Here is a 23,787-nt window from a genome sequence, read left to right as displayed (position 1 = left end):
AAGAATGGGTAAAACACACAAGGGCAAAAGGAGCTGGCAGTGCTGCTGGGATGCCCTGCTGCAGGAGAGGGTTTGGGGAGGAGCAGTGAGGATGCCAAGGACAAAATGCTCGGTGACACACCATCCTGGCCAGGAATCATGGTGCTGCCACAAAGCCCAGCCAGCTCCACAGGCACAGCCGCCCCCCCGCAGCACATGGTCCTGCTGCAAAGCACAGCACACCCTGTCACAGGCACGGCCAGGCCCCGGGGCAGGTTCCTCCTGGCCCCAGAGTGGGGACACACCAGTGAAACATATGCCAGCCCTGAGCTCAGGGGGACTGGCTGCACCCTGCATCCCTCACCCATGCTGCTCATGCACCCACAGCCATTCCTGGCCCCTGCACGGACAGGAGTATCCCTGAGCCTCCCCAGCCATCTGCACTAGCCCTCCCCTCTCCAAGGATTACTCTGTTTCTAAACTCGTTAACTTTTAATTACTACCTTCCCACTGCCTGAGAAGGCTGGCTCCGTGCCATCAACATCTCTATTAAAATTCAATTTCTGCCCATCATAACTAATTTTGGTACTTCGCCTTCCTCACCAGCAGCCCTCAATTCCAGGCAAGACGTCCAAACTCTCATCTCAGCACATTAAATCCCCGCAGAGACCCAGGGACAGGCAGCACATGCCGGGCAGAATGAAGCTGATACCGGCAGGTTGCATCCTTGCTGCGGAGAGGATGGGTTAAAGCCAGGCAGCGATTTGCATAGAGGCTGTTTGCTTCATTAGCTGCGGCTGGGTTTGTTTGGGTTTTCCCCACGTGTTTGTTTACTTTCTTGCTTCCTTCCTTAATCCTTTCTGGCTGGATGCTGGAGCTGGAGGCTGGGGGCTCCGGGGAAAGGGTGTCACCTTGATGCAGTGACACGGGGCAGCCAGAGTGACCAGGCATCCCAGAGCAGAGACGTGAGCACTGGTCCCTTTCCTACAGAAGGGTAAACTGAGGCACGGAGCAAACTCAGGAGCAGACCCAGAAAAGGAAGCCAGAAGTCCGCATTCTGAGTTTGGAGGTGCCCCCAGGTGCTCCAACCCACTCCAAGGATAGGTCAGAGGCTAGGGTTGGGGTCCTGATGCCTTTCTCCTGCCTGGGATGGGTGGGTGGCTTTGCCCCAGCACTGTGCAAGTGCCCTGGAGGAGCCCCTGCACAGGCTCTGCATCTCCCCACCCTGCTGTCCCCACAATCCCATTTAAGGGTTGACATTTTGCATTGCTCCCACTGCAGCCAACGTGACTTCTGACAGGCGTGAGATGTGGGAATCATGGGGCTCAACAGGTCTCGGAGCTTCGACACCAGGGCTAGGGAAGAGGACTTGTTCCACCAGGCACCCGGCACTGGTGCAAACACCCAGCACCGAGCCTGGGGCATCACAGAGCTGCAGCCACCACGGCTTAGTGGGGGACAGTCCCCAGGGTCCCCAAGGATGGCCACTGCTCCAGCACCCAGCATGGCACCGTGCTGAGGAGGGGACCCAGCACAGCACAGGGTGCTGGGGAGGGGACGTCACCCCGCCACTGTGTCTGTGCTCCTGGCATCCCCAAGCAGCCCCACGTTGCTACAGCAACACAAAGCCTTTGGATTCAATGCCTTTAAATGGGGAATGGCTTGTCTCGGGCTGAATTATTGATTAAAACAGAGAGGATGACACACGCAGACAGAAGAGATGGCAAGAGGTGCCCAGCTTGATTTAAAGGCGAGCTCCAAGCGGGCAGTGACGTGGGGCCGGCTGCTCTGTGGCAGGATTAGTTGGCACACGGGGCTGGATGCCCAAACCCGGCGTGATCTCTCCTGCTGCCCTTTCTTGCTCCTTCCGCCAGTCGGGCCGTCCTCCAGGAGCCACGAGCTGGCCATGATCTGCGGGCCGGTGTCAATCCCACTCTGTGCAAACTCATCCTCCCCAGTGTTGACCTGCTTAAATCCACCGTTTGCTCTCCAAACAGAGGCGGCGGTTCCCGGCATGCTGACCACTGCCTCCGCACCGCCCGCCTCCCTGGGACTGCATCCCCTCGCAGGGGACCAGCGACGCCTGCTGTGCCGCAGCACCTGCTGGCAGGGACTGGTGTGCCAGGCAGGATTCGCCCCCGATGCTCGGCGGCCAACAGGGTGGCAGGGACTTACCGGTACTCCAAGGAGAACTTGGTCAGCTCCTGGCTGTTGTGCAGCCACTTGAACTCGAGGGGCCAGCTGCCCTCCGCCATGCACGTCAGGACCAGGCGGTTCCCCTCCAGGTGGACCTGGCTCCGCACCGGCTCTGTCTTAAAGTATGGGGAGACATCGTCTGCAGAAAGAGAAGGGACGGGGGTGAGAACCATGAGCTGCCCCACACCGGCCCATAGCCTGCCAGCTCCATACCCTGCCAGCCCCGCAGCAACAGAACCACTTCGTCATGGGCAGGACTGTAACTCAGCAGCACATGGGCAAGGGGATGCTGGTGGCCACCTCCACACACCCGTCCCAGCTGGGGCCCCCAGACCCCACCACTGGCTTTTTCCTCCCCGAGCCATTTCACAAACCTATCGACAACAGCTTAGCCCATCTAGGGTTTATCTAAGCTGCTGGCTTTGCTTTATTCCTGGCTGCCTTTGTAGCATTTCAGAAGCAGTGAGCTTTTAACTCGGGGGTGAAGGGGGCGGAGGGGCTGAGAGCAGAGCGAGACATAAACACTTACTCCTCTCCTGTTTTATTTGCTAAGTAAAACTATAAATCGAAACACACAGCTCCATTTTCTGCTTAACAAATGGAAGCCCTTTTACTTCAAAGACACATTCATATTCCCCAGCAGCTTTCAAGTGCGCTTTCAATCACGGCTTTGGGTTTTTTCTTTGGGGTAGGGCTTTGCTTTCTGGTGTGCGCAAGCTGAATTCCTGCCACAGCTCTCCACACCATGAGCCGACACCAAAGCAGTGCCCGTGCCCATGGGATCAGCCTGCTCTGGTGCCCCACTGCCCTGGAGGGACATCACAAGTTTGTAGGAGCTCAGAGGCACCCAGACACTGCCAGACCTGCAGTGGGGGTCCCTCTCCTCTCCTTGCTGGCCGGGCCCAGCTCCTGCACACCCTGGGGTGCCCACTTGCTGAACCCATGTGCAAATGCCCATCCGATTTACATGTGGCTGCCCTGTCCTGCGTGTCCCCAGGGTGGGCACGGTAGTGTTAAATGCCAGGCAAGTCATTAGGCAGGGAAGGAGCAGCTTGCGGCTCCTTAATTTAATCCTCCTCTCTGACCTTCAGCGGTGCTGGCTGGCACGGGCAGCCCTTATCCCAGTGCCCCTGCCCCAGGTCCACGCTGGATCCGGGGGCATCAGGGCACCCCACAAAGCAGGTGTGGGGCACTGGGGCCGAACCCTGCAGCAGCCCAGCTCCGCAGCAAACGCCAGATGCCACAGGGGCAGAGGGGTGCCCCGGCTGCGGGGTTTGGCACCAAGGGCAGCTGGCTGTGAGCCTGACCTGTCGCCGCATGGTTCCCTGGTCCGGAGAGCTCATAGCAGCCCTGCAGTGGCCAAGCTGCGGCTTTTGGGATGCCCAAGGAGTAAGGCATGCTGTGGGCACACGTGCTGCTGGGGCTGACCAAGATGGGCTCATGGGAACATCCAGGTGCAGGATCTGTGCCTGTGCGTGGCATGTGCCACCTCTGCCCGCGCGTGCACACATGTCCCCACCACGGCGTGGCAGGAGCTTGATCTGCAATGCCGGGGCTTCTCCCACATCGGGCTGGAGACTTGTGGGATTACTGCAGCCCCTGGCTGGGGCCATGGCACAGCCAGACACCCACTCTAGGGCCAAACATGTCCTGCATGAAACCAGTAAATGAGCCATGGGCTAGCCTGGGGATCTGGCTGGGCTAGATGCAGCCGATGTACCACTGCAGCGAGGACCCATGGCAAAACAGGCTGACCCCCAGGCACTGGCAGTGGTCACGCATGCACAGGCTGCACCAGAAACCACGGGACCCCAGGGCTGTGCTACCAGGGCCTGGCTGAGCACTCTGGTGGCACAGCGGGGCTGAGACCTGGCGTGTTCAGTGCACCCCGCACTGAGCCCAGCACCCAGCATTTGGGAGGTGTTTGGGAGGCATTTGGGAGGCAGGGTGCTCCTGGCGCACCTTCCCGTGGGCCCACATGCTGTTTGCATGCATCCTAATTTGATTTTAAGCAGCTAAGGCTCATCTTGCTTTGAAGCGCCCGAGCCATCTGTTCTGCATTAAGGGGTGAAAAACGGCACAGAGGAGAGGCGGCTTCTAATTCCACTATTGATCGTGCGATCATTATCCACCCACGAAGGTCATGGCAGCCGCCTTGGACTGAGCAGCTCCCCCATCCTCCCCACCAGGTCCTCTGGTCCCCTAGGAAAGCTAAAACCCCCCCAGCCACAGACAGGGGACAGCGGGGCTGGGGGTCCCACATGCACCGGGTGTCCCTTGCAGGGGACAGAGGTGTCGCTGAGCTCTGGCCACACTTCCCTGGGGCAGCAGTGTGTGAAATCTTCGTCATCCTCCCACTGGCCAGTGCCTGGCAAGGGCGGCCACCCAGGAGCCCCATGCCCCACCAGGGACCCCAGCCCAGCGCCGGGGCCAGGGGTGGCAGGAGGAGAGGAGGAACCCGGGGAGGGGAACACAGCTGGTTTAGTGCCAACATCTCCAAAGAGGCCTCCAGGAACAAGACAGGCTGTTCCCAGTGTTCACCTGCCCACCAGCTCCCCGGTGGCCACCCGTGCTGGCTCCCACCTCCAGCACAATGTGTCGCGGCTTGGAGGGGGGAAGGGTGGGGGGCCCCGATGCTGAGCAGCACTGCAGCCCCTCACACCCCAACCCCTCCTGCAGCCCTCCCTGCCTCAGTTTCCTTCTCCTCCCTGACATACCAGCAGCATGTGGCATCTCAGCTCTGCTCCCAGCATGCCAGGGGGAACTCCTCTCTCCCACTGTCCCTGGAGCTGGACAGGCCATGACACCACCAAATTCAGGGTGCACAGGGGTGCCCACCACCTCACTGCCCACTGCAGAGCCAGCACGGATGGAGGCTGCAATTCCCCTGGACCTGGATCCAGCAGCAGGTTTCCCGGTGCGTGACAGGCACGTCCCCCCCAAACGAAGGGTCATTACTGCTAATTCTGCCTCTCCCCCATCTGTTGTGACTGTTTACACTCCACTTGCTAATTAGAGACTAATTAGTTGGTGCAGAAATTCATCACTTTCCAAACACAGGCGGCAGCGAGAGGCGTCCCTGGGAACATCTGCACGTTTGCCGGCAGCACGGGCCAGTGCTGAGCTCCCCGGGGCCACCAGCCGGGTGCCGTGCCAGCTATGCCAGCAGAAAGGTGCCGTCAAAGCGTGCTGTCCCCGTCCTGCCCGCACCAGCCCCTGCAGCACCAGTGACCCCGGGGCTCAGCCCCACCAGGGAGTAGTGCAGGGGGTGCTACCTCTGGGCTGAGCGGCTCCAGCTGAGCTGCCGGTGGTGATGGATGGGATAAATGGGATGCCAAGCGCTGGCAACAGGGAAGGGGGACAGGAATGACCCCAGCTCTCTCCCTCCACCACCGATGACATTTTAATGCCAGGGCCTTGCAAGGCACTAATCCTGCCTAATGGGATCAAAATCTTTGCCCCTGCACTTTATTTACATAAGGGCTGCCGGGAGCTGAGTCTGAGCCCAGTGCATTAGTGCCAGGGAGGGGGTACAGATGTAGGGCAGGGGGCCCCAGTCTCACCGAAAAAGCAGTAATGGATCCTAATTCCTGGGCATAATGGGTGAGCTGCAAACTAAGGCCCCCTCTCCCCGGCTTCAAATCCCTCTTGATGGGAAAGGACAGGGAGTTTTAAGCCTGGAGGAATCCCGGAATGCTTGCCAAGGGCAGGGCTCTCCGTGCAGCTGCTGGAGGAGGAGGGTGCGACACTCCCCCTGCCCCGCGTTCAGCAAACCCCAACAAGCAGAGAGGAGATGGGAATGGGGCCATGGGTCCCCACAGCTCTGCCCCACTATTGCCTGCCCCCAGCCACCCGCAAAGGACCACCCGCTCATGGACACCTGGGGCCTTCTCCCACCTTTGCTGTGGGTGCCTCACACAAGCACCAGCACAGTGACAGCACAGAGGGACCGTGGCTACCCACCACACCTAGGTTCACCCCTCATTCAGCACAGGGTCATCACCCTGCTGACCCTCAGGGACAGGGGGTGACAGCCTCTCCCCTCCTCAGCTCACTGATCGGAAGCTGATCAGCCCAGCACCCATTCCTGCTAATTGACATGAATCAGGGTGAGAAACAGCAGAGAATGCGCCGGGCAGCCTCAACCGAACCAGTGCCCACCAGCGGTGACGGGATGCCCCGAATCCAGCCCGCCTGCCCCAGTGGGCTCCAACCACCCAGTGGAGCCCAACCAACACCAGGTACCAATAGCCAGCGCTGTGCCCATCGCCTCGGCCACTCTGCACCAACACCTGCCTCCGAGTAAATAACACAATCGCCTCCCTCCCTTCCCACCGGCCCCTCTTTGGTCCAGCCAGGATGTGGCCAGTGCAAAGAGGCAGCCCTGGGAAGGGACTGCTCCGCTGTCTGCACTCCTCCTCAACCGTGGCGGGGGGGACAGAGCCTTGTCCCCACTCTCCCATGCTTTGCAGGGCTCCCCCATTCCTCCCTGGGCATCATTGCCCAGAAAGCAGGATGGCAGCCTGCCAGGGGCGCTGGCATGGCCGCCTAGTACTGCCACCGAGCAGCCCCACGCTCCCGCTCTGGCCCCCAGTGCCCCCCCCCCAGCACACAGAGATGTAGCTAAATCTCTTCTCCATCAGACTATCGCTGGCGCTCCGCAGCACGGAGAGATTAAAAAACAATAAAGAGAAAGCGAAACCCTCCGCTATAATTACCAGCCTTTAGCCGCCAGCGGAGCAGGGAGGGAGGGAGGGTAGAAAAAAGGGGGGAAAAAGAAACAGAGAAGAAGAAATCCACTAAAATTTTAATAGGAACCACTGCATTTAATTTAACGACATTTTTTCAATTACCAGAATAATTGTTTTATTCATAAAATGAGTTTCAATAAAGAGGATAATTTTCCTTTGTTTTTATTATTCATTTGTGTAACATATTCGCGGCAGTTCCTCGGCACCGCAGCAGCCACTCTGCATCTGGGGATTAGGGGGAAGTGGGGCCTGCGCTGGCACGGCAGGGAAGGGGTTAACAGCACCGGGGCACCCCATGGCCCCCAGACACAGCACCCACAGAGGACCACAACATCCCCAAGCACCCTGGGAGGGCCACAGTCCCGGCTGGGTGAAATGAGAGATTGCTCCAGGGGACTCATCCTGGCCAAGGCACACTGTCCCAGGGGACAAACCCCTTCCCCTCTGTGGCCACCCTGGCTGGGTGGCCCCATGCCCAGGGACCTGGCGGGGGACAGGCAAAGGCCCAGGGCCATGCCTCCACCTGAAAAGCCGTCCCTTGGCCAAGTTACGTTTTTCTGCTTGTCGGATGCCAGCCTGCGGTTGGGAGGCATCAATTTTTCAGTGGCTGTTGGTAAAGTCACCAGGCTAATTAAATAGCACACAGCCCTATGGTCACCGAGGGCATGGCCCCACCGCGGGGATGGGAGCCACTGCAACGCCCCAGCACGGCCCCCAGTGCCCCCACCGTGGTCCCCTCCCGGGGCGGTGGCGGGGGCCACGCAGGGCGGGTGGCCAGCAGGTGCTGGGGGATTAGCAGCACTCTCCACCGCTGCTGGAGCCATTAGTATTCCTGAGATGAGGCTTCATCCCCTTAATAAAAAGCAAACACAGAATTGAAATGCTGAATGCTCCCGGCACCTGGGGAGTCGTGGAGCACAACGTGCTGCCAAGCAGGGACCCAGGTGTCCAGGCGGGACCCAGGTCTCTAGGAGGTACCAAGGACGAAGACAAGCATGGGGTTGAGATGGCATGGGCATCCTCGCTGAGCCCCACTCGCCCTCTCTGCACCACCTGAGCGGGCACAAAGCAACCTAAGCTGCTAGCCCCCAAGCACAGCCCCCACAAAGTCACCACACGTGTGGGCCCTGCTCACCAGCACCCATCTGCTCTGCTGGCAGCCCCCAGCCACACCAGCCTCCTCTGACACAGCAGGGCCAGCGCTGGAGCCATGCCCCACTCCAGCATGACACATCCCCTTCCGTTCATCGTCTCTCCCACAATGAATCAATGTAAGATTCAAATTTGGGGAAGGGGCAGGGGAGAAGCACCAAACCAGCTGCATGGCAATGGAGAAACACTGGTGGGAGCAGGGATCGCAGCTCGCATCCTGCACTCATGCAGCACCGTGTACCCGCAGGGACATTGGAGCCCCGAGCGTGGCTGTGCCGTGACACTCTCCTGGCACAGGGCTCTCAGCAAAGCCCAGCTTTCATCTCACCACCCAGCAAATGCAGGTTGCCAGCAAAACCCCCCAGCAAAGGGTTTTGGTGCCCTGCGGCAGCGTGCCGGGGCACCATGCCAAAGCGCCTTCGCTCCTCTCTAATCTGCCTGGCTCACGCGAATGCCCCCGGCAAAGCGTGGCCCCGCGGGAGGAGCCATGCGTGGCGGGAGGGAGGCACGGCACAGCCGGCACTGCATGGCATTCGGCTCAGCTTGCTCCAACGGGAGATGAAAGGCAGTGCTGCCATGCCAGATGCAATGGGTGAAGACACCCTTCATGTAGCACCAGCCCCGCTCTGCCGGGGACCCCTGCCCTGTGCCCAAGGCGGGGGGCTCCCTCCGCATGCCCCGAAGCGGCACACCTACAAGCCGCAGAGCAGGGACCCAGTTGGGTCCCTTCCCACTTGCACCAGGAATGGGTGGCCCCAGGGGCACAGCCATCCCCACCTCCCCCAGTGCCATGGGGAAGGGGGCAGCCATGGGGCTCCAGCCGCAGCCTCACCAGGGCTCACATGGGGCTGGACAGATCCATCCTCCCCGGCCCATCAAAGCCAATATCCATCCCAGCATCAGCCCTTACTCCTGACCGCAGTGGAAAGGGCTGGCCTGGGAGCACGGGGTCAGCCATGGGGGACACCCCAGCCACCCCTTGCTCTCCCCAGGCTGGGCTGGTGGCAATGGGTGTCATGGGGTGGCCTTGGTCCCCACTGGCGCACAGAGTGGTGCCAAAGGCACCCGGCACAATCCTATCTCAGAACCACAGAACAACCAAGCCACCCCACACACCCCCACCCATGTTGTATCTTTTAATGCATTTTTTTCCTTTTTACTAAGAAAAGGACTTATAATTGCAGATGTGTCCATTAATCCTCACAACTTACTTTTTTTTCCTTCCTTCCCTGCTTTTCCCCTCCCTCCCCTTCTTCCCCCACTGAGACCAAGAGCTTTAAAACTCTCCTTCTGGCTATTAATTAAAAGCAACCTCTCTGCTATCATGAGTGTACTTGCCATAAATTAATAGCAGCCTTCTTAATCAAATCGTATCTCCTCTCTGAGCACCCGGCACGCAGTGCTGGGGTTAGTATCCCAGTCCGCCCGGCCGTGAAATGCAATTTCCAATGCTCTGGTGGACTTGGCAGCTCTGCTCCATCTCCTCCTCCCTGCCCACGCCTGTACCTGTGCCCGCCCAGCTGCACCACCTTGGCCAAGAGGGAGGAAGAGGGGCTCAGCACTCCGATGGCAGAGATGGCTCCCAAAAGACACGCTCCATTTCTCAGCCATTTACTGCGTTTATCTGCAGCCCCCGTGGATGGCATTCGCCCTCCTGCATTATTTAGAGGGTGAAGCCCGAGCCAAAGGTTTGGTGCTCACCGGTGGCATGAGGCTGTGAGAGCAACCACAGGAAATCCAGCTGGGGCTGGGGGCATGGGAAGGCAGCATGGCCACAGCACAGCTTCTCAGGGCAGGTTAGCCAAGAGGGATGCTCCTGGACCTGCAAGCTCATGGTGCTTCACTCAGTGTGGCGTGCTGGAGAGCATCATCCCTCTGGTCCCCACAGCATGGTCCCCCAGCCTGGCCCCCATCCCTGTCCCACGGGGTTTCCCTTCTCCCCATCCACACAGCACCTTCTCACCACACACCCTTTCCCAAGCGCAGGTGCAACCCCAGGATGACGATGAGGACCTACTCACATCCCAGGTGATGCCACCCCAGGGCAGCTCCTATCCCATGCACATCACCATCCATCCCGGCCACGGTTCCAATCCATCCCTGGGAAACCAGCCGGGCTGCAGCAGTACCCCGGCCCCAACGTGAGCTGGGACAGAGGGAGACCTGCAAACAACGCCCTGCGGCTGCTGCTTCTCCATGCTGGGGCTGCTAATTACAGCCCTCTGCAGCTTGGAAAATCCTGCACTGGCTGTGATTTTCCTGCTTGGCAGAGGCAGCCCTGCCTCCCCAATGGTCTGAGACAGGCACGGAGGGGCTTCAGCTCAGTCCCTCACACAGCACCACAGTCCAAGTCTAGCCCAAATGGCAGGGAGATGGGGGCTGCAGTTGGGAGCCACAGCAAAAAGGAGCTGCTTCTTGTAAAGAAACTGCAAAGCAGAGCTAAGGGGTTTTTAACCGAGGCAGAACAGCCTGGAGAGCCTTCCTTGCTCGGCCCCAGTCACGCCGAGACCACAGGAATAAAACCACCTTTGCTGCACGCAAGGGGGACCGCAGCTCCAAGCCGTCAGCTGGCTGGCACGCGGCTGCACCGCCCAAGTTCAGAGGACATGGGAGCATCTTACAGCAGCTACATCCCTCCAGCAGCAAACCCCGGAGCTGTGCCCGTCCTGTCCTGGCCATGACCAGACACCATTGCAGCCAAGAGGCTCCCGGGCACACGGGCACCCGGTACCCTCCAGCCATCTGCCATCGGCACACACCCTGCAATGACCTTGCTGCCGAAACGCATCCGTCTTCGCTCCGATGCCTCACGCTGAGCCCGTCAGACTGCTCACAGCACCGGGATCTGCTGCTCAGCCATGGCAAAGGGGCATGAGCAGCGTGAGAGGCTGGCAGCAAAGGACATGCTGCCCCTTGGGCTCAGGCCATGGCTCCTGCCCACCCAGAGAGACACGAGTGGAGCCAAGCACCTTTTCATCTCCATCTGACTCCCTGTGTGTTTGTGCAATCACTTTAGTAATTTCCTCACAGAGGAAAAGGTCTTCTCAGCAGTGGGGGAGCCTTCGGAAAATGGGGCAAACCCCTGGCAAGCACGTACGTACGTCACCCATATGGCAAGAAGGATCCCACGAAGGAGGGGAGCCAGACCCAGTGCTGCTGCCCCAGCAAGGAATGGACCTGACAGAGCACACGGCTCCAGCGCCCCACTCCCCTCTGCCTCCCTTGGAGGAGATTTGGGGTTTCTTACATGCCGTAAGCCGATTGAAGAGGTGTGTTAACTGGATTAGGTGGGAGGCTGAGAGACACAGACCTGGAGGAGCTGCTCAGCAGAGCACAGCTCCTGCCCGTGTGACACTGGCAGGATTTGCAGAGCCGGCTTTTAAACTGATTTTCTTCCCGTAAGCCTTTAGAAAGGTGAAGCTGCAGGAGGGACGTGGGCTCTGCTGCCTCCTTGCCCCACACAAAAAAGCTGCAGGGCCACAGCATGGGCTGGCAGCAGGGTCACACATCCCCTCATCAGTCCCCACAGCCACCCGTGCCCTGAGCACCAGTACCCGAGATGGGCAGGGTGACGCCACACCGCCTCAGGCAGCAGCAGCCCAGCTGGGCACCCGCAGTGCCTCGAGGAGCAGCATGGTGACCCCGAGCCCCCGCAGCCCTGTCAGCACCCACCCGTGGCAATAATCCCCGCCGGCAGCAGGCACCAGCTGTGGGGCTCTCGGTGACAGCCCTACAGTTACTGCAAGCTGACCACTGCAGGGCATGGCCTGGGGGGCATGGCCTCCACACCCCACTCCCCAGTGGAGAGTGCACCTAGCCCAGGGGAGCTGCCCAAATCTCCCTGCACAGACCCAGCCCAGGGCAAAGGAGATGCAGATGGGGACTGCATCAATCCCTGCCTCCACGGATGCATGGCACGACCCAGCAACGTCCCCCGCCTCCTTGCACGGTCCCCAGCACAGGACCAGTGTCACCTACAAACTGCACAGCAGTTTTGCTGGTGTCACACTTCATCTGTCTCTGCCAGAGCTCTGCTGCAGCGCTTCCTGGCCTCGGGGTGGGGGAAGAGGCAGCGGGTTGGATTTCCATGACCAGCGGCGCTTGGCAAAGCCCAGGTGGAGACCAGGAGCCCCAAAAGCAGCCAAGGTGCCCTCGGCATGGCTCGTGGCCAGAGCTGCCGTGGCACAGCCAGCACGAGGCAGGATCCAGCCCCTCACACCCGGTGGCTCTGAGAAGGGTTGGCACTGCCCACCAGGGCCATGGCACCCCCCAGGACGGACAGATGGATGGACAGACTCCCTCTTCCTGCACTGCCTTCCGCCAGGCCAGCGGGACACCCCAACCGCAGGGCCATCTCCCCTTCCTCCTCCCACATCTGTCTCCAGGCCCATACTTACTTATTTATTTGTTAATTAACTGCTATTTCCATAACAAACGCTCCAGCTTCTCCCAGCCTCCAACAGCCCTGGGGCTGGATTGTTAACTAGGATTTTAATTTGTTAATTAAGAGCAGGATGGCTCCATAACAAGCTCCTCTTCCACAGTCAGGCTCTCGGAGGGCTCAGCGGGCCATCGGCTGAGCTGGCAGCCTTGCCACGCTCGTCTGAAGCCCCCAGGAACGGGGCACACGGGGAGGGGCAAGCATGGCTCCCCGGGGACAACGGGTGTTTGCAAAAGGGACATCAAGCCCAGCAGCATCACAGTTTCTACTCAGGACCTCCCTTCTCCCCTCAGTGATGCTGGAGATGAAGCCACCTCCCTTTGTCTCACCCTGGCAGTCCCTTCTTCAAACACTGTGCAACACCCTGCACATGTCCCTGGACATCAGAGGGTCCCAAACCTGGAAACCGATCCCCCTCTGGCCATTGTGGCAGAGCTGGGGCCATGCCAGCATTGTCCCTTCTCAGCACCCTGCTTCTGTCCGAGGACAGCAGCCCGGGGCAGCCCTCGGCACCCAGCCCCAAGGCACTGGGGACCCACCCTGGGTGCACTCCAGGGCTGACGTGGGCCAGGTAAGGCTTGAGATGCTCCCGGAGCCAAGGGAGAGACGTCAGTCCTGGCCAGGGAACAGCGTCTCATTCAGCCCCACGGCAAGGCCGCAGCTGGGAACAGAGTGGGGCTGTGTGCCTGCCCGTCCCTGCCTGCCCTTGCACACCCAGCCCCTCTGCCTGCCCTGGCAGCGCCAGCTGGAAAAAATAACATTTCCCCTTGCGGGAAACCCCAAACAGTCACACACACACGGCACCGTTGTGCGTTCCCAGCCCACGAGCTTGAGGGAGCCAACAAGCGGAGCTTTGTGCTCTGAAACACCGCATGGCCCCTACAGACCCCCACGCCTGGCCCCGAGCGCACGGACCCCAGCATGGGGTTCCAAACCCAGTCCCAAACCTGGGGAGCTGCGGGGAGCTGCAAGGGACCTCCAGCGAAAGTGCTATGCACGGATACTCCTGGGGGTACAGGAGACCCCCAGCCCAGGCGGACATCCCTGGGACTGCCTGGCTGCGGGTGGCACAGCCAGACATCGACACGGGCTGCAGCGAGCCTGTCAACCCGCTGAGCACCTCCCCAAGCAGGACACAGCCCTGTCCCTGGCTGGGGATGTTTAGCAAGCTCCAGGCTCCAGCCAAAACTCCTTCCCCAGCAAACTACTTCTGATGCCACAAATCCTCCCAACCCCACGATTACGCAGCTCTGCTTTATCTGGGTCACTGCTGTGAGTCACGGACACCCGGAGAGTGACTCAACGCAATTAGTGGGGCCAGATCCTGCAGCCGATTTCCCCAGGAAAGGCTCCAAAATGGTGATGAGGGGAAGGACAGACAGACATCACCTCCAGACACTGCACAGCCACCAGCCAGACACTGTCCGCGCAGGAGAGGGGGCAAACACACATCCCCCTCCTGGCAGCCTCGGAGGGGTGGTGGGACCCTTCCCAGCCCCATCCCCAAAGGCTTTGCAGCCAGGACCAGCGCTTCCCTGTGAGGGTTTGGCAAGAATGGCTCAACACCCAGTTGCCAAACTAGGCAGGGGTCCCAACAACACTGGACCCCAACCCCAGGGTGGTCCCAGCACTGAGCGGGATGAATGGCACACAAGCCTGGTACAGCCCAGCAGAGCCCCAGGCTGGATTTGGCCCCACGGGTCATGTCAAGTGTATGCTCCAGGTATTCCTGGAAGGTGACCACAGCCCTAGGCTGTGGTGGCTCCTGCGGCCACAGCAGCCGAGGTACACGAAAGTAAAGCCACCACCAGTCCCATGGGAGCCCTGACATCACCTGGGACATCACTTCTGCAAGGGGCATCCGTGTCCCCCCTGACTGTCCCCAAGCTCCTGCCGCCCCCTGCATCCGCCAGCCATGCAGGATGCTCGGCCCAGCCCTCACCCTGCAACCGCCCTCGCAGACAGACACAGACAGCCGCTTTCCAGGCTCACCACGAGAATCTCAACAAGGCGGCATTTCCCAACTGAAAAAAATACGGTGGAGAAAGAAAAACAGAAGACAGAAACCACAAGAAAAACCCCACTCAGCCTTTCCCATGGCACTGACGCAATTAAGTCACCAGCCCCGCGGGATGGAAAACACTTTGCCAGCTTCCCGTCCCACCGTGCCGAGCAGGATGAAGGGGCTGGCGGCCTCAGTCCCCCTCCCCACAGTACAGCCCCGAGCCAGCAGGCACTGGGCACTCGCCAATTTACTGGGGTGCTGCCCAGACATCCCTTTTTCTAAAGTATTAATTAGTCATTGCATTGCTCACTTTATATATAAATAGCTGCAGCATAACAACGAACACGAGTTTTCCTTGGAAAAAACCTTTTCCAAAGCTTTTCCTTCCCAGACACCCCTGTTTGCAGATGGGGGACGGGAATAACTTGCAGCCTGCCAAGCTCCCCCAACCATCCACAACAGCCCTGTATTTCCAAGGCAGAGACGCAAACTCCGGTCATTGCACTTACTTACACACTTGTGGCTCTCCCAGCCAGAGGGGCTTTTCCAGCCAACACTGCAATGCCGGGACAGCAATTCCAGCAGCAAAGCCAGCGCTGCTGCCCAGCCTGACGTGAAGCTTATGGGGAGAAGCCAAGCGAGCAAGACTCTACCACCGCCCCAGGTGAAGTGCTCCAGCAGCTCATTGCCCCTGCTCACAGCACGTGCCTTGTTTCCACCCTCCACTGCACAGCTCAGCTCCCCGCCACTGCCCTCCCAGTCTTTCTCTCCACCATGTGAGCAAGCCAAATGGAGAAAACAGGGCGATGAAGGCACCCATCACCTTCCTCCCCTTGCGCCCCATAGCACACAGGCAGAGGCCCAGGTGCTCAGCCAGCACAGAGGGCTCTCCCGACAGCAGAGCTCTGAATTAAACATACTACCCTAATGAGTTGATTTTATTAGTTTGCGAATGCATTGAGAACTCATTATCAAAATAAACATCAATTCACTCCACCGAGCACGGTGCCGCACACACACATGCCCCGGCAGCACTGCAGCTGGGGCCACACGCAGCTCCCACCCCGAGACACACTGCTGATCCACTCCACACCCCTTGGGGGGTGCAAGGGCAGCAGTCGCCCACCCAGCAAAGCACCTCATATGATGAGGTTTGCTTCTCCATTACAGCTATGGGGCTTCAGGCTGTGCACCCAGCATTGCTGCTTGCTGGGGTGGGACAGCCCCGAGCTCCTGCCACCCAGCACGGACCTTGCAAGGTGCCCTGGGACCCACCCAGTGCTGCTGCAGAGCGAGAAGCTGAGCCACAGCCCCTTGGGGCTTCTGCGGGGCAGGCACAAGCCCCCACCCTGCCCCAGCGTCTCGTAGCCCCCAGCAAGCAGCCCTGGGAGCCCCTGCTGCACCCAGTGCTAGAGCACTGGGGACTTGGCAGACCCCAAGGCCCCTCGGGGACAGCCAGGGCAGGAGGCAGCACCCTGGCCCAGGGTGGCAGAGCAAAGCCCCTCTCTGGCAGGGCTGGCCTGCCGAGGCGTGAAGCAGAGGCATAGCAGGCACATTGTCCAGCTCGGCAGGATGCGCTCCCTTTGGAAACGGCAGCTAATCCCATTTCATCCCCCTTCATGGCCATCAGCTGTTTTTCAGGCATTCAGGAGGCGGGTTGCTGAAACCAGAGCTATTGTGTCCGCCTGGCCCCAGCCCCCTCCATCCATCCCAGCCACGCTGGGCCAGGCACCGGCAGCATGTCCGCACCCGGCTCCTGCCCCGGCACTGTTTCCAAGCCAGACCTTCTTGAACTGCCCAGAGATGGGGAGGCCAAACACATGCAGAACCCACTCCCCTTCGCCTTCCCCCAAGCCCTCAGTCTGACCCGTGGTCCAAGTCCAGGCAAGGAGGAAGGAGAGTGGAAGCACTGAGCATCCATCCCAGCCAAGACCCACAGGCACAGGCTGAGCCCTGGGGCCAGCCACCTGCACAGCCCAGCACCTGATTGCTCCACACCAGGGAGATGCAGGTTCCTGGAAGGAGAGAAATGAATAAGGAACATAAATGACCCCATAAAATCCCAGTTAATGCCCAGCCCCTGCCCTAGATTCAGCCCATTTTCCTCACCCAGCTGTAGCTCACAGCCAGTGAACCAGGACATGCCGGGGGGGTGGCCCTGTGGGGACAGAGGGGGACAGGCTCCTCCAACCATCCTGCCAAATGCACCCCAGCCCTGCAAACAGGCCCCCAGCCCCACTCTCACCCTGGGGAAATGCCCTCTGGCTCAGGCAATTCACATGCCCAGGAGTGGGGATACACACCCTGATCAGTGAAGGGGCTCTAAAAATAACATTTACCTTCATTACCATGAACACAGGCATGCTGCTGAGTGCCAGGGGCTACACCCCATGGCCCAGGTCTCCCACTGGCCAGGGTGACCTGCTGGCCTCAGGGGACAACCAGAGTCTCTCCCCATGACACATATGTCCCTTGCTCCCCAAGAGGCACAAAGGACACCCACCCTTGCAAGCCAGGGGCAGCAGGACCCTGCCAGGCACCCCAATCCCTACCACTTTGCACATGGGCCTGAGTGTCCTGGAGAAACCCCTCCAGGGACCAGTGCTCCCACCAGTGAATCCACGTCCCGCTCCTCACCCCAGCAGGACCTGGCCATCGCTGCTGCACCAAGCCAGGAGGGCTCAAGGTTACAGATGAGGACTTGCAGGTTGTCGTCTCACCCAGCAGTACAAAAAGCAATTAGCTATCATGGCTAAAATTAGCTCAGCGTTTCTGCTAATGGTCAAACTCATCAAGGTTTCCCCACACCGGGGGCCTCGGCACCTCCGCACAGGCAGGCAGTGATTGATGAGAGCCGACAGAGCTGCTCATGTGTGCCTGCATACACAGGGCAGCGGGATGCGAGCTGGCACCCCTCCGCAGTCCCCTTCCCACTGTACCCACTGCCAACTCTGCCCAGTGCCTCAGTTTCGCCCCAGCTGCCCAGGGGTAGAGGGAGAGCTCCTGGCATGCCCAGGGCAGCCAGCCTGGAGCTGCCACACTCCAAGGTGGGCAATGGGGATCATGACTGCTGGCAAGGAAGGGAAGGAGGATGGCTTCTGCACAGGGAAGGGGGCCCCAGCATTCCTGGAATTGTGGCCGCACCATCCTCACTGCCGGCTGGGATGCCCAGCTGCTGGCATGCAGCAGCAGCTGGTCCCAGTGCCCAGGGCCTTCCCCAGCCCACAGTGGCTGCTGGCCAGGAGGTGACACTGATCCATGCAGGAAGATAACAACGCGGAGCAGCTGGCAGCTGCCAGTCACAGCATCCCCAGGGATGGTACTGCAGAAGGCCAAGAGCCCCCTGCACCCCAGGTCTCCATTCCTGGGGGGCCAAGGGCAGGGATGCAGCCACCCCATCAGAGTGGGGAGACAAAGGGGGCTGGGGACCAGCTGCAGCCCGGGAATGTCCCCTGCCCTCGGCCCCGTTCCCAGGGATCAGGTTACCCAGTTCCCAGGCAACCCGAGCCCGGCACGACTTTCCAGGCACAGGCATTCCTGCACCCCGCAGAGCTGGGGGCAAGGGGAGGGGGCCGCCGAGGGGGCCCCTGCTTTCCACCGGCACAGGCAGGTGGTCAGCATCAGGCAGGGGAGAGAGGGAGGAAGGTAAAGCAGCACTGGAAGCAAGGTGCAGGCTGCACCCCCAAAGCACCACTGGGAGCAGGAGGGATGCACGTTGGCAGCCAGTGCCCAGCCCCACGGAGGGGGTGCTCAGGGCAGTGCCCACTCAGGCAGCATTGCCAGCATGCCCGGGGTGTGAGGGATGCCAGGCGGGACCGGCACAGGGCCGGGAAGGCAGGGAGCCTCTGCCAGTACATTTCTGCCTGCCGGCAGGGCAAAGGGTGACAGGAACACACCCCACGTCTGGACCAACCTCCAGGGATGGCTCTGGGGATGCAGAGGGTGGAATCCCCATAACAGCATCCGCAGGGGTGGGGGAGGTCCCTGGCATTGCCACCATACCACCAGCCACTTCAAGCCACCCTGGCCCCATGCAACACCACCCTGTGCAGGAGGGCAGCATCTCCTCCCTCTCCCTGAGAGCTCCTGGGACATCCCTTTGCCCCCAGCACTCACCACCCTGAGATGGCCCAGCCCCACAGGGGTGCTGGATCCCCACAGGTGCTTTGGAAAACCAGGGCCTGGTGCCATGCACAGAAGCTGCACAGCATCAGCAGAGCACTGTGGCCACCAGCCCCTCCACACCACCCCGCACCCACGCACCAGCCCCTGCACAACCACGGGGGCTCAGCTCACCCTTCGTTAGCACGATCACATCACCACTGACAGCAGCATATTTGTTACTGGCCTGGCAGTGACCATTTTTCACTCAACATGCTACTTACTAACAAGCTCAGGGAGGTGATGAGGGCTCAGAGGGGTTGCTCATCCACCCCAGCTGGGACCCAGCACCCAAAGGCTGTTGCTCCCACACAGCTCTGCACCCCAGTCTGAGCAGGGCCTTATTCCTCCCAGACAACATGCTCTGCGGGTGCTGCAAGACGTCCTTGCACCCCCAACCAGTTTGTGTAGGGCCTTCAGTAATGTGTTTGTGGGTGGTTCCTGCCTGGGGACGAGCTCCAGCCACATCAGGGATCAGCTCCAGGCACAGGCTGGGGACAAGGACACAGTTTGTGATGACCCACAAAGGCAGATACAGGGTCACTCCTCATCACACTGCCCTGCCAGCAGCCCATGAGCCAGCCTCCCTCCTCCCAGGTTTAATTATCAGCATTTTTCCAAGGTTCACAAGCAACCTGCCTCTGCCTGCTTCCCGCCTTCCCTCTCTCCTCCATCTCCTTCATTTGCTCCCACTGAGCAGAAATGCCACCGCAGCCTAATCGCCATCACCAAAGGATGAGCAGCACTCGATGCTGCCACCCCAGCCCCTGGCTGGCACCGGGGCAGGAGCTGCTCAGCCACCCCCAGCTATCCCAGCCCACCGATATGTGCCCAACCTTGCCGGCAGCCCACAGCCACCCTCCTTCCCGCTGGCAGCCCTCCTCCTGCCTGTTCTCCCCCAGGGAGCCAGCTCCCAGCCCACGGGCACAGTGGCATACCGCAGCGCTGCTGTGGCTCAGGTCACTGGAACCCAAACCTTTGGGGACCAGCCAGGGCATCAAGCCCAGCGATGGGGCATGGTGACACAGACTGCCTGGGATCAGACAATATCCCCCTCCCCCTCACCGTTATCAGGTCATCAAAATTTCATTGCTGTGCCTGGTCACTAATGGCTTCCACAGAAGCATCAAATTTTAATCTTCCCTTCCTTTTCCCTAAAAGCCACTTTTCTTCCCGAGCTGGAGCTTTGCACAAGGCCACCAGCTAACATACCAGCCATGGTCGCAGAGAAGGGGGAGCCAGGGCAGGAGGTACCCACACTCAGCCATCCCTTCCCTGCTGCCACCAGCACAGAGGGCACCAGCAGCACCCTTCACAGAAGTCCTGGCACAAGCCTGTCACCAGCATCACATCCCCATGAAGGAGCAGGGACTTGTCCCCCTCCCGCTCAGCCCCATGGGGCTCCATGCACATGGACGTGCCCAGGCACCACACATGGGTGCCAGAAGATGCCGGCACTCCCCCACTCCAGCCTCTAATAAGCCTCTTTGGTAGAAGCTGCCTGTCTTGGGCCCCTGCCCCAAATCCCATCTGGAACCTTAAGCCTCCCAAATCCCTTCTGGGACTGGCCGCAGGCTCCTCAATCCCATTAGAGGTCCTGTGCCAGCACAGGGAATCCTGGGCTGTGCCCCCAGCCCTGGGTGGGGGGAAACTGCATCCCTGGGGGTCATAAAATCTACAGTGGGGAGGAGAAGGCTTGGATGCCCCAGACACCCTGCCCACCCCAGCTCTAAGGGGGCCCTTCATTGTCTCGCTTAAGCAGCTGAAGGCACCTTTGCTGCAGGCATGGGCTGGCAGCAGTGGGCTGCCCGTGCGTCCCCCCCAGCCATGGCACCAGTACTCGGCCCCAGCACAGGTCGCACTGCGACACAGCTCCTGCCCGGGCGGCGCTGACTGATTAGCCTTCCACCCAGCACCGCATTCGGCTCTGGGTAATTAGCGCGAGGGCCCTAATCAATAAGTTATTTTTTGCTCTGCGTAATTAATAATTACACAGCACAGACGGGTTGTAATTAAACTTCCATCCCCTCTCTCCCCGGCAGTAAGGGGCCTTTGTTTTACCAATCACAGGTATTAAAGTGTTTCATTCTGCGCCCATGGAGCTCCCGCGCCCCGGCCGGGGAGGTCTCGCCCCATCTCCTCCTCCTCCCCCTCTCTATTGATCCCGTTTTCTTTGGTGTCTGAATCAATAGCACCAGCACAAAACGCTGCCTGTCTCTGCTGCCCCTCACTGCCAGCCCTGCAGGGATGCCCACGCAGGGCTGCCCTGCACACCCCACCGCAGCAGGGTTGAGCCGGAGGCCGAAGCCAGAAATCCTGCCTGCATGCCTGCTCCTTCTCCAGCTCCCTCTCCCCAGCGGGCTGCAGCGGCGAGCATTAGCAGCCCATGGGCACCACAGCCAGGGAGGTGACCCTGCCAATGTGTCCCCAGTGCCATCCATGGCAGGGGAGACAGGCACGTGCCAGGCTTTGGCAATGCTCCCTCCACCACGACTCTGTCACATGCAGCCACCGCTCACGCCCGCCCGTGGCTGCTGCCTGCCACGCAGCGCCGGGGCCGGGCACTGAGCAATGTCACGCTGCCCGTGAGGACATGACACACGCCACAGGGAGCCGAAGCTGCAAATCTCGGAGCCTGCACGAGGAGAGGGGAGCAAAGCCCCTTCCCCACCCCTCGAGAGGGCTGAAGCACAGACAGCCCCACGTCTTCCACCTCACAGGTAGACCCCGGAGACCCACGGACAAATGGAAAGAGATTCGGTCACAGCAGGAGCCCATCCCACAGGCAGGGAAGAAACAGACCACGGGGGACCCGCCAGAGACGAGAAACTCCGCAAGGGAGTGAATCAATCAAAGAGACCTTCACAACTCCCCACACAGGGCCTGCCCGGATAATATACTGCTGCTTTAGATGTTATGTTCTGAACTTAATTACTGAGAAATTATAGCAGTGCTGGGGGAGGCTCAGGGGGAGCAGGAGGACGGGAGCACACAGGGACTTCTGGCTCCACTTGCTGCCTCAAACAAGGGCAAGAAATGTCGTGGGCAAGGACCCCCGTCACTGTGCCCCCCCCGCATTTTGCAGCCTGGATCTGCTCCGTCTAAGCAGTGGGGACGGAAGCAGCGAAGCTGCAGCCCTACCAGCCAGGAGCCTCCTTGCAGCCCCAAGGGGAGCCTTGCTGCTGAGGAGGGGATGGGACCCCAGGGCACTCTGGCATCTCTGAACGCCAGCTGCATCCCAAAGGGCCAAAAACTATTTCTACATCCCTCTCGGGTAGCAGAGCAGCTAAAACCAGACCATGCCGTGCCAGAGCCCTAGAAGCAGAGAGAGGCTCACCCTGCCCAGCAGTACTGCCTCACCCCAAGGGCCAGGCTGGGTGCACAGGGAGCACCAGGCACCCATGGGGGCTCAGGGATGCAGACCCCCTCCAGCCCCAGCCCCCGGCCCGGTCTGACCAGCCGGCTGGAGGTCAACTGGACCAACACCAGGGTAAGAGCTGCTCCCCGGGATCTCCCCAAACTTGTGCCCCAGGTCTTGTGGTGCAATGGGGGTCCCCCGGGGAGGGGTGAAATGGATGCCTTCACCCATCGCCATCCCCAGGCTATGCTCAACTTCCCAAGAGTGGTCCAAAGCAGTCTCTACCCCATGCTCAAGGCAGCATTTCCCCCGCCATGCCCAGCCTGGGGGTAGTTAAGGGGCAGGGGGAAGAAGGCAGCAGAGCAGAGCTGCGCTGCTCGTCCCCGCCGAGCCCTCCCGGACACCGCGCTGCGCTCGGCACGGGCGGCCCCCGGACCCCAGCTCCGGGGACACTTCTTGAACACCCCCGATGCTGTGCCCCCCCACCCGGCTGGAGCTCCGGGGCAGCTTCGGTCCCCTCCCACCCAGATGGCACAAAGCTTCCCCGGCCCGGCTGAGGGTAGCAGTGCTGGGACCACCCCACCTCCCCGCCCAAACCCTCCCCAGTCCATCTCCAGCATCAAAGTCGAAGCTGGAGGGTATCCCCCCGCACCCCCTTACCTTGGGCGCCGGCTCCCGGGGGGCCGAGCAGGGCGAGCACCACGAAGCACAGCAGCCCCCAACTCCCGAGCCGGGCCATGGCTCCGCCGAGCCGGGGAGGGGGCCACTTCCCCGACTTTATAATCCGGGCGGCTGCGGCTCTAGTCCCCACCACTGGCCGGGCACCGGGGAGTCCTCTGGGATCTGGCGCAGGGACCCCCGCCGCAGCGCTGCTCAGGGGGAGGAAACGAAGACGATGGGGTGAAAGACTCCTCGTGGGGACGACGGGGTGGTCCGTAGGCAGCTCCCCACCATGTGCAACTTCCCCAGGGATGTGCAGAGCCGGGACCCCCAAATCCTGAGAGGGGCCGGCAGCCGAGCCCCTCCCCAAGCGTTGCTTCCCCGCGTCAGGAAAGGGGATGGGAAGCACAGGGCTGCGAGCCCCTGGCCCCTCCTGCCCGACTGGGTACCATGGGGGGCCGGGCCCCCGCCGCCCACCGCTCCCGGAGCCGGGCACACCGCAGCCGCCGAAAAGTTTGGGGGCCGGGGGGCGACAGGCAGCCCCTCTCCAGAGCTCAGCTCCTGCCTGGGAACATCCCCACCTCGGGGGCTCCGGGCGACGGGGGGCCCGTCTCCCCCCGTTGCGCCCCGGCACCCGCTTGGAACGGGGGAAAGTGCGGCGGCGGCGGGCAGCGGCGCGGGAACCCGCTCGGAGCCGCCGGCGGTGCGCGGCGGGCGGGCTGGCGGCGCCGCGCCGTCCCCTCTCGGCGCTCCGGCCGGCTGCCCGCCCCTCCTGCGCGGCGCGGCGGCGGAATGAGCCGCGGTGGCGGGGCTCGGCGGAGCCGGGGGCAGCCCGAGGCGGGGAGGCGGGGAGACGGCGCGGCTCCGAGCGCTACCCAGCGGCCGCGGCCGGGCGCGCACGGAGCCGCGGGGGGAGCGGGCGCGGCAGGCGCGTCCCCACAGCCGCCTCCGGTTCGTGCGGAGCGGGCGGCTGCCGCCGTCGTCCCCTGCCTCGGTTCCCCCGGCTGTGGGAGCAGCAGCTCCCCTCTGCAGCTTTCGCCTCTCCAAGCGCCTGCAGCCGCCCCCCACCCCGTGCTGCCACCAG

At 61.1% G+C, this 23,787-nt stretch overlaps 1 protein-coding gene across 2 annotated transcripts in view; it reads right to left on the bottom strand.

Annotated features, from left to right (window-relative positions):
• Positions 1–23,482, bottom strand: part of SDK2 (sidekick cell adhesion molecule 2) — a 51,048-nt gene extending 27,566 nt beyond the window's left edge. For both annotated transcript variants that reach the window (XM_075111240.1, XM_075111241.1), the window contains exons 1-2: positions 22,704–23,482; positions 2,155–2,314 (exon numbers count right to left, since the gene is read on the bottom strand). In XM_075111240.1, the coding sequence (XP_074967341.1) occupies positions 2,155–2,314; positions 22,704–22,782 (239 nt within the window). In that variant the 5' untranslated portion in view covers positions 22,783–23,482. The remainder of the gene's footprint in view (positions 1–2,154; positions 2,315–22,703) is intronic.
• Between the last annotated feature and the right edge of the window lie 305 nt (positions 23,483–23,787).

This window comes from Phalacrocorax aristotelis, chromosome 16, assembly GCF_949628215.1.
Source record: "Phalacrocorax aristotelis chromosome 16, bGulAri2.1, whole genome shotgun sequence".
In the NCBI taxonomy this organism is placed as follows: domain Eukaryota; kingdom Metazoa; phylum Chordata; class Aves; order Suliformes; family Phalacrocoracidae; genus Phalacrocorax; species Phalacrocorax aristotelis.
This window is presented reverse-complemented; position numbering and strand designations above follow the sequence as displayed.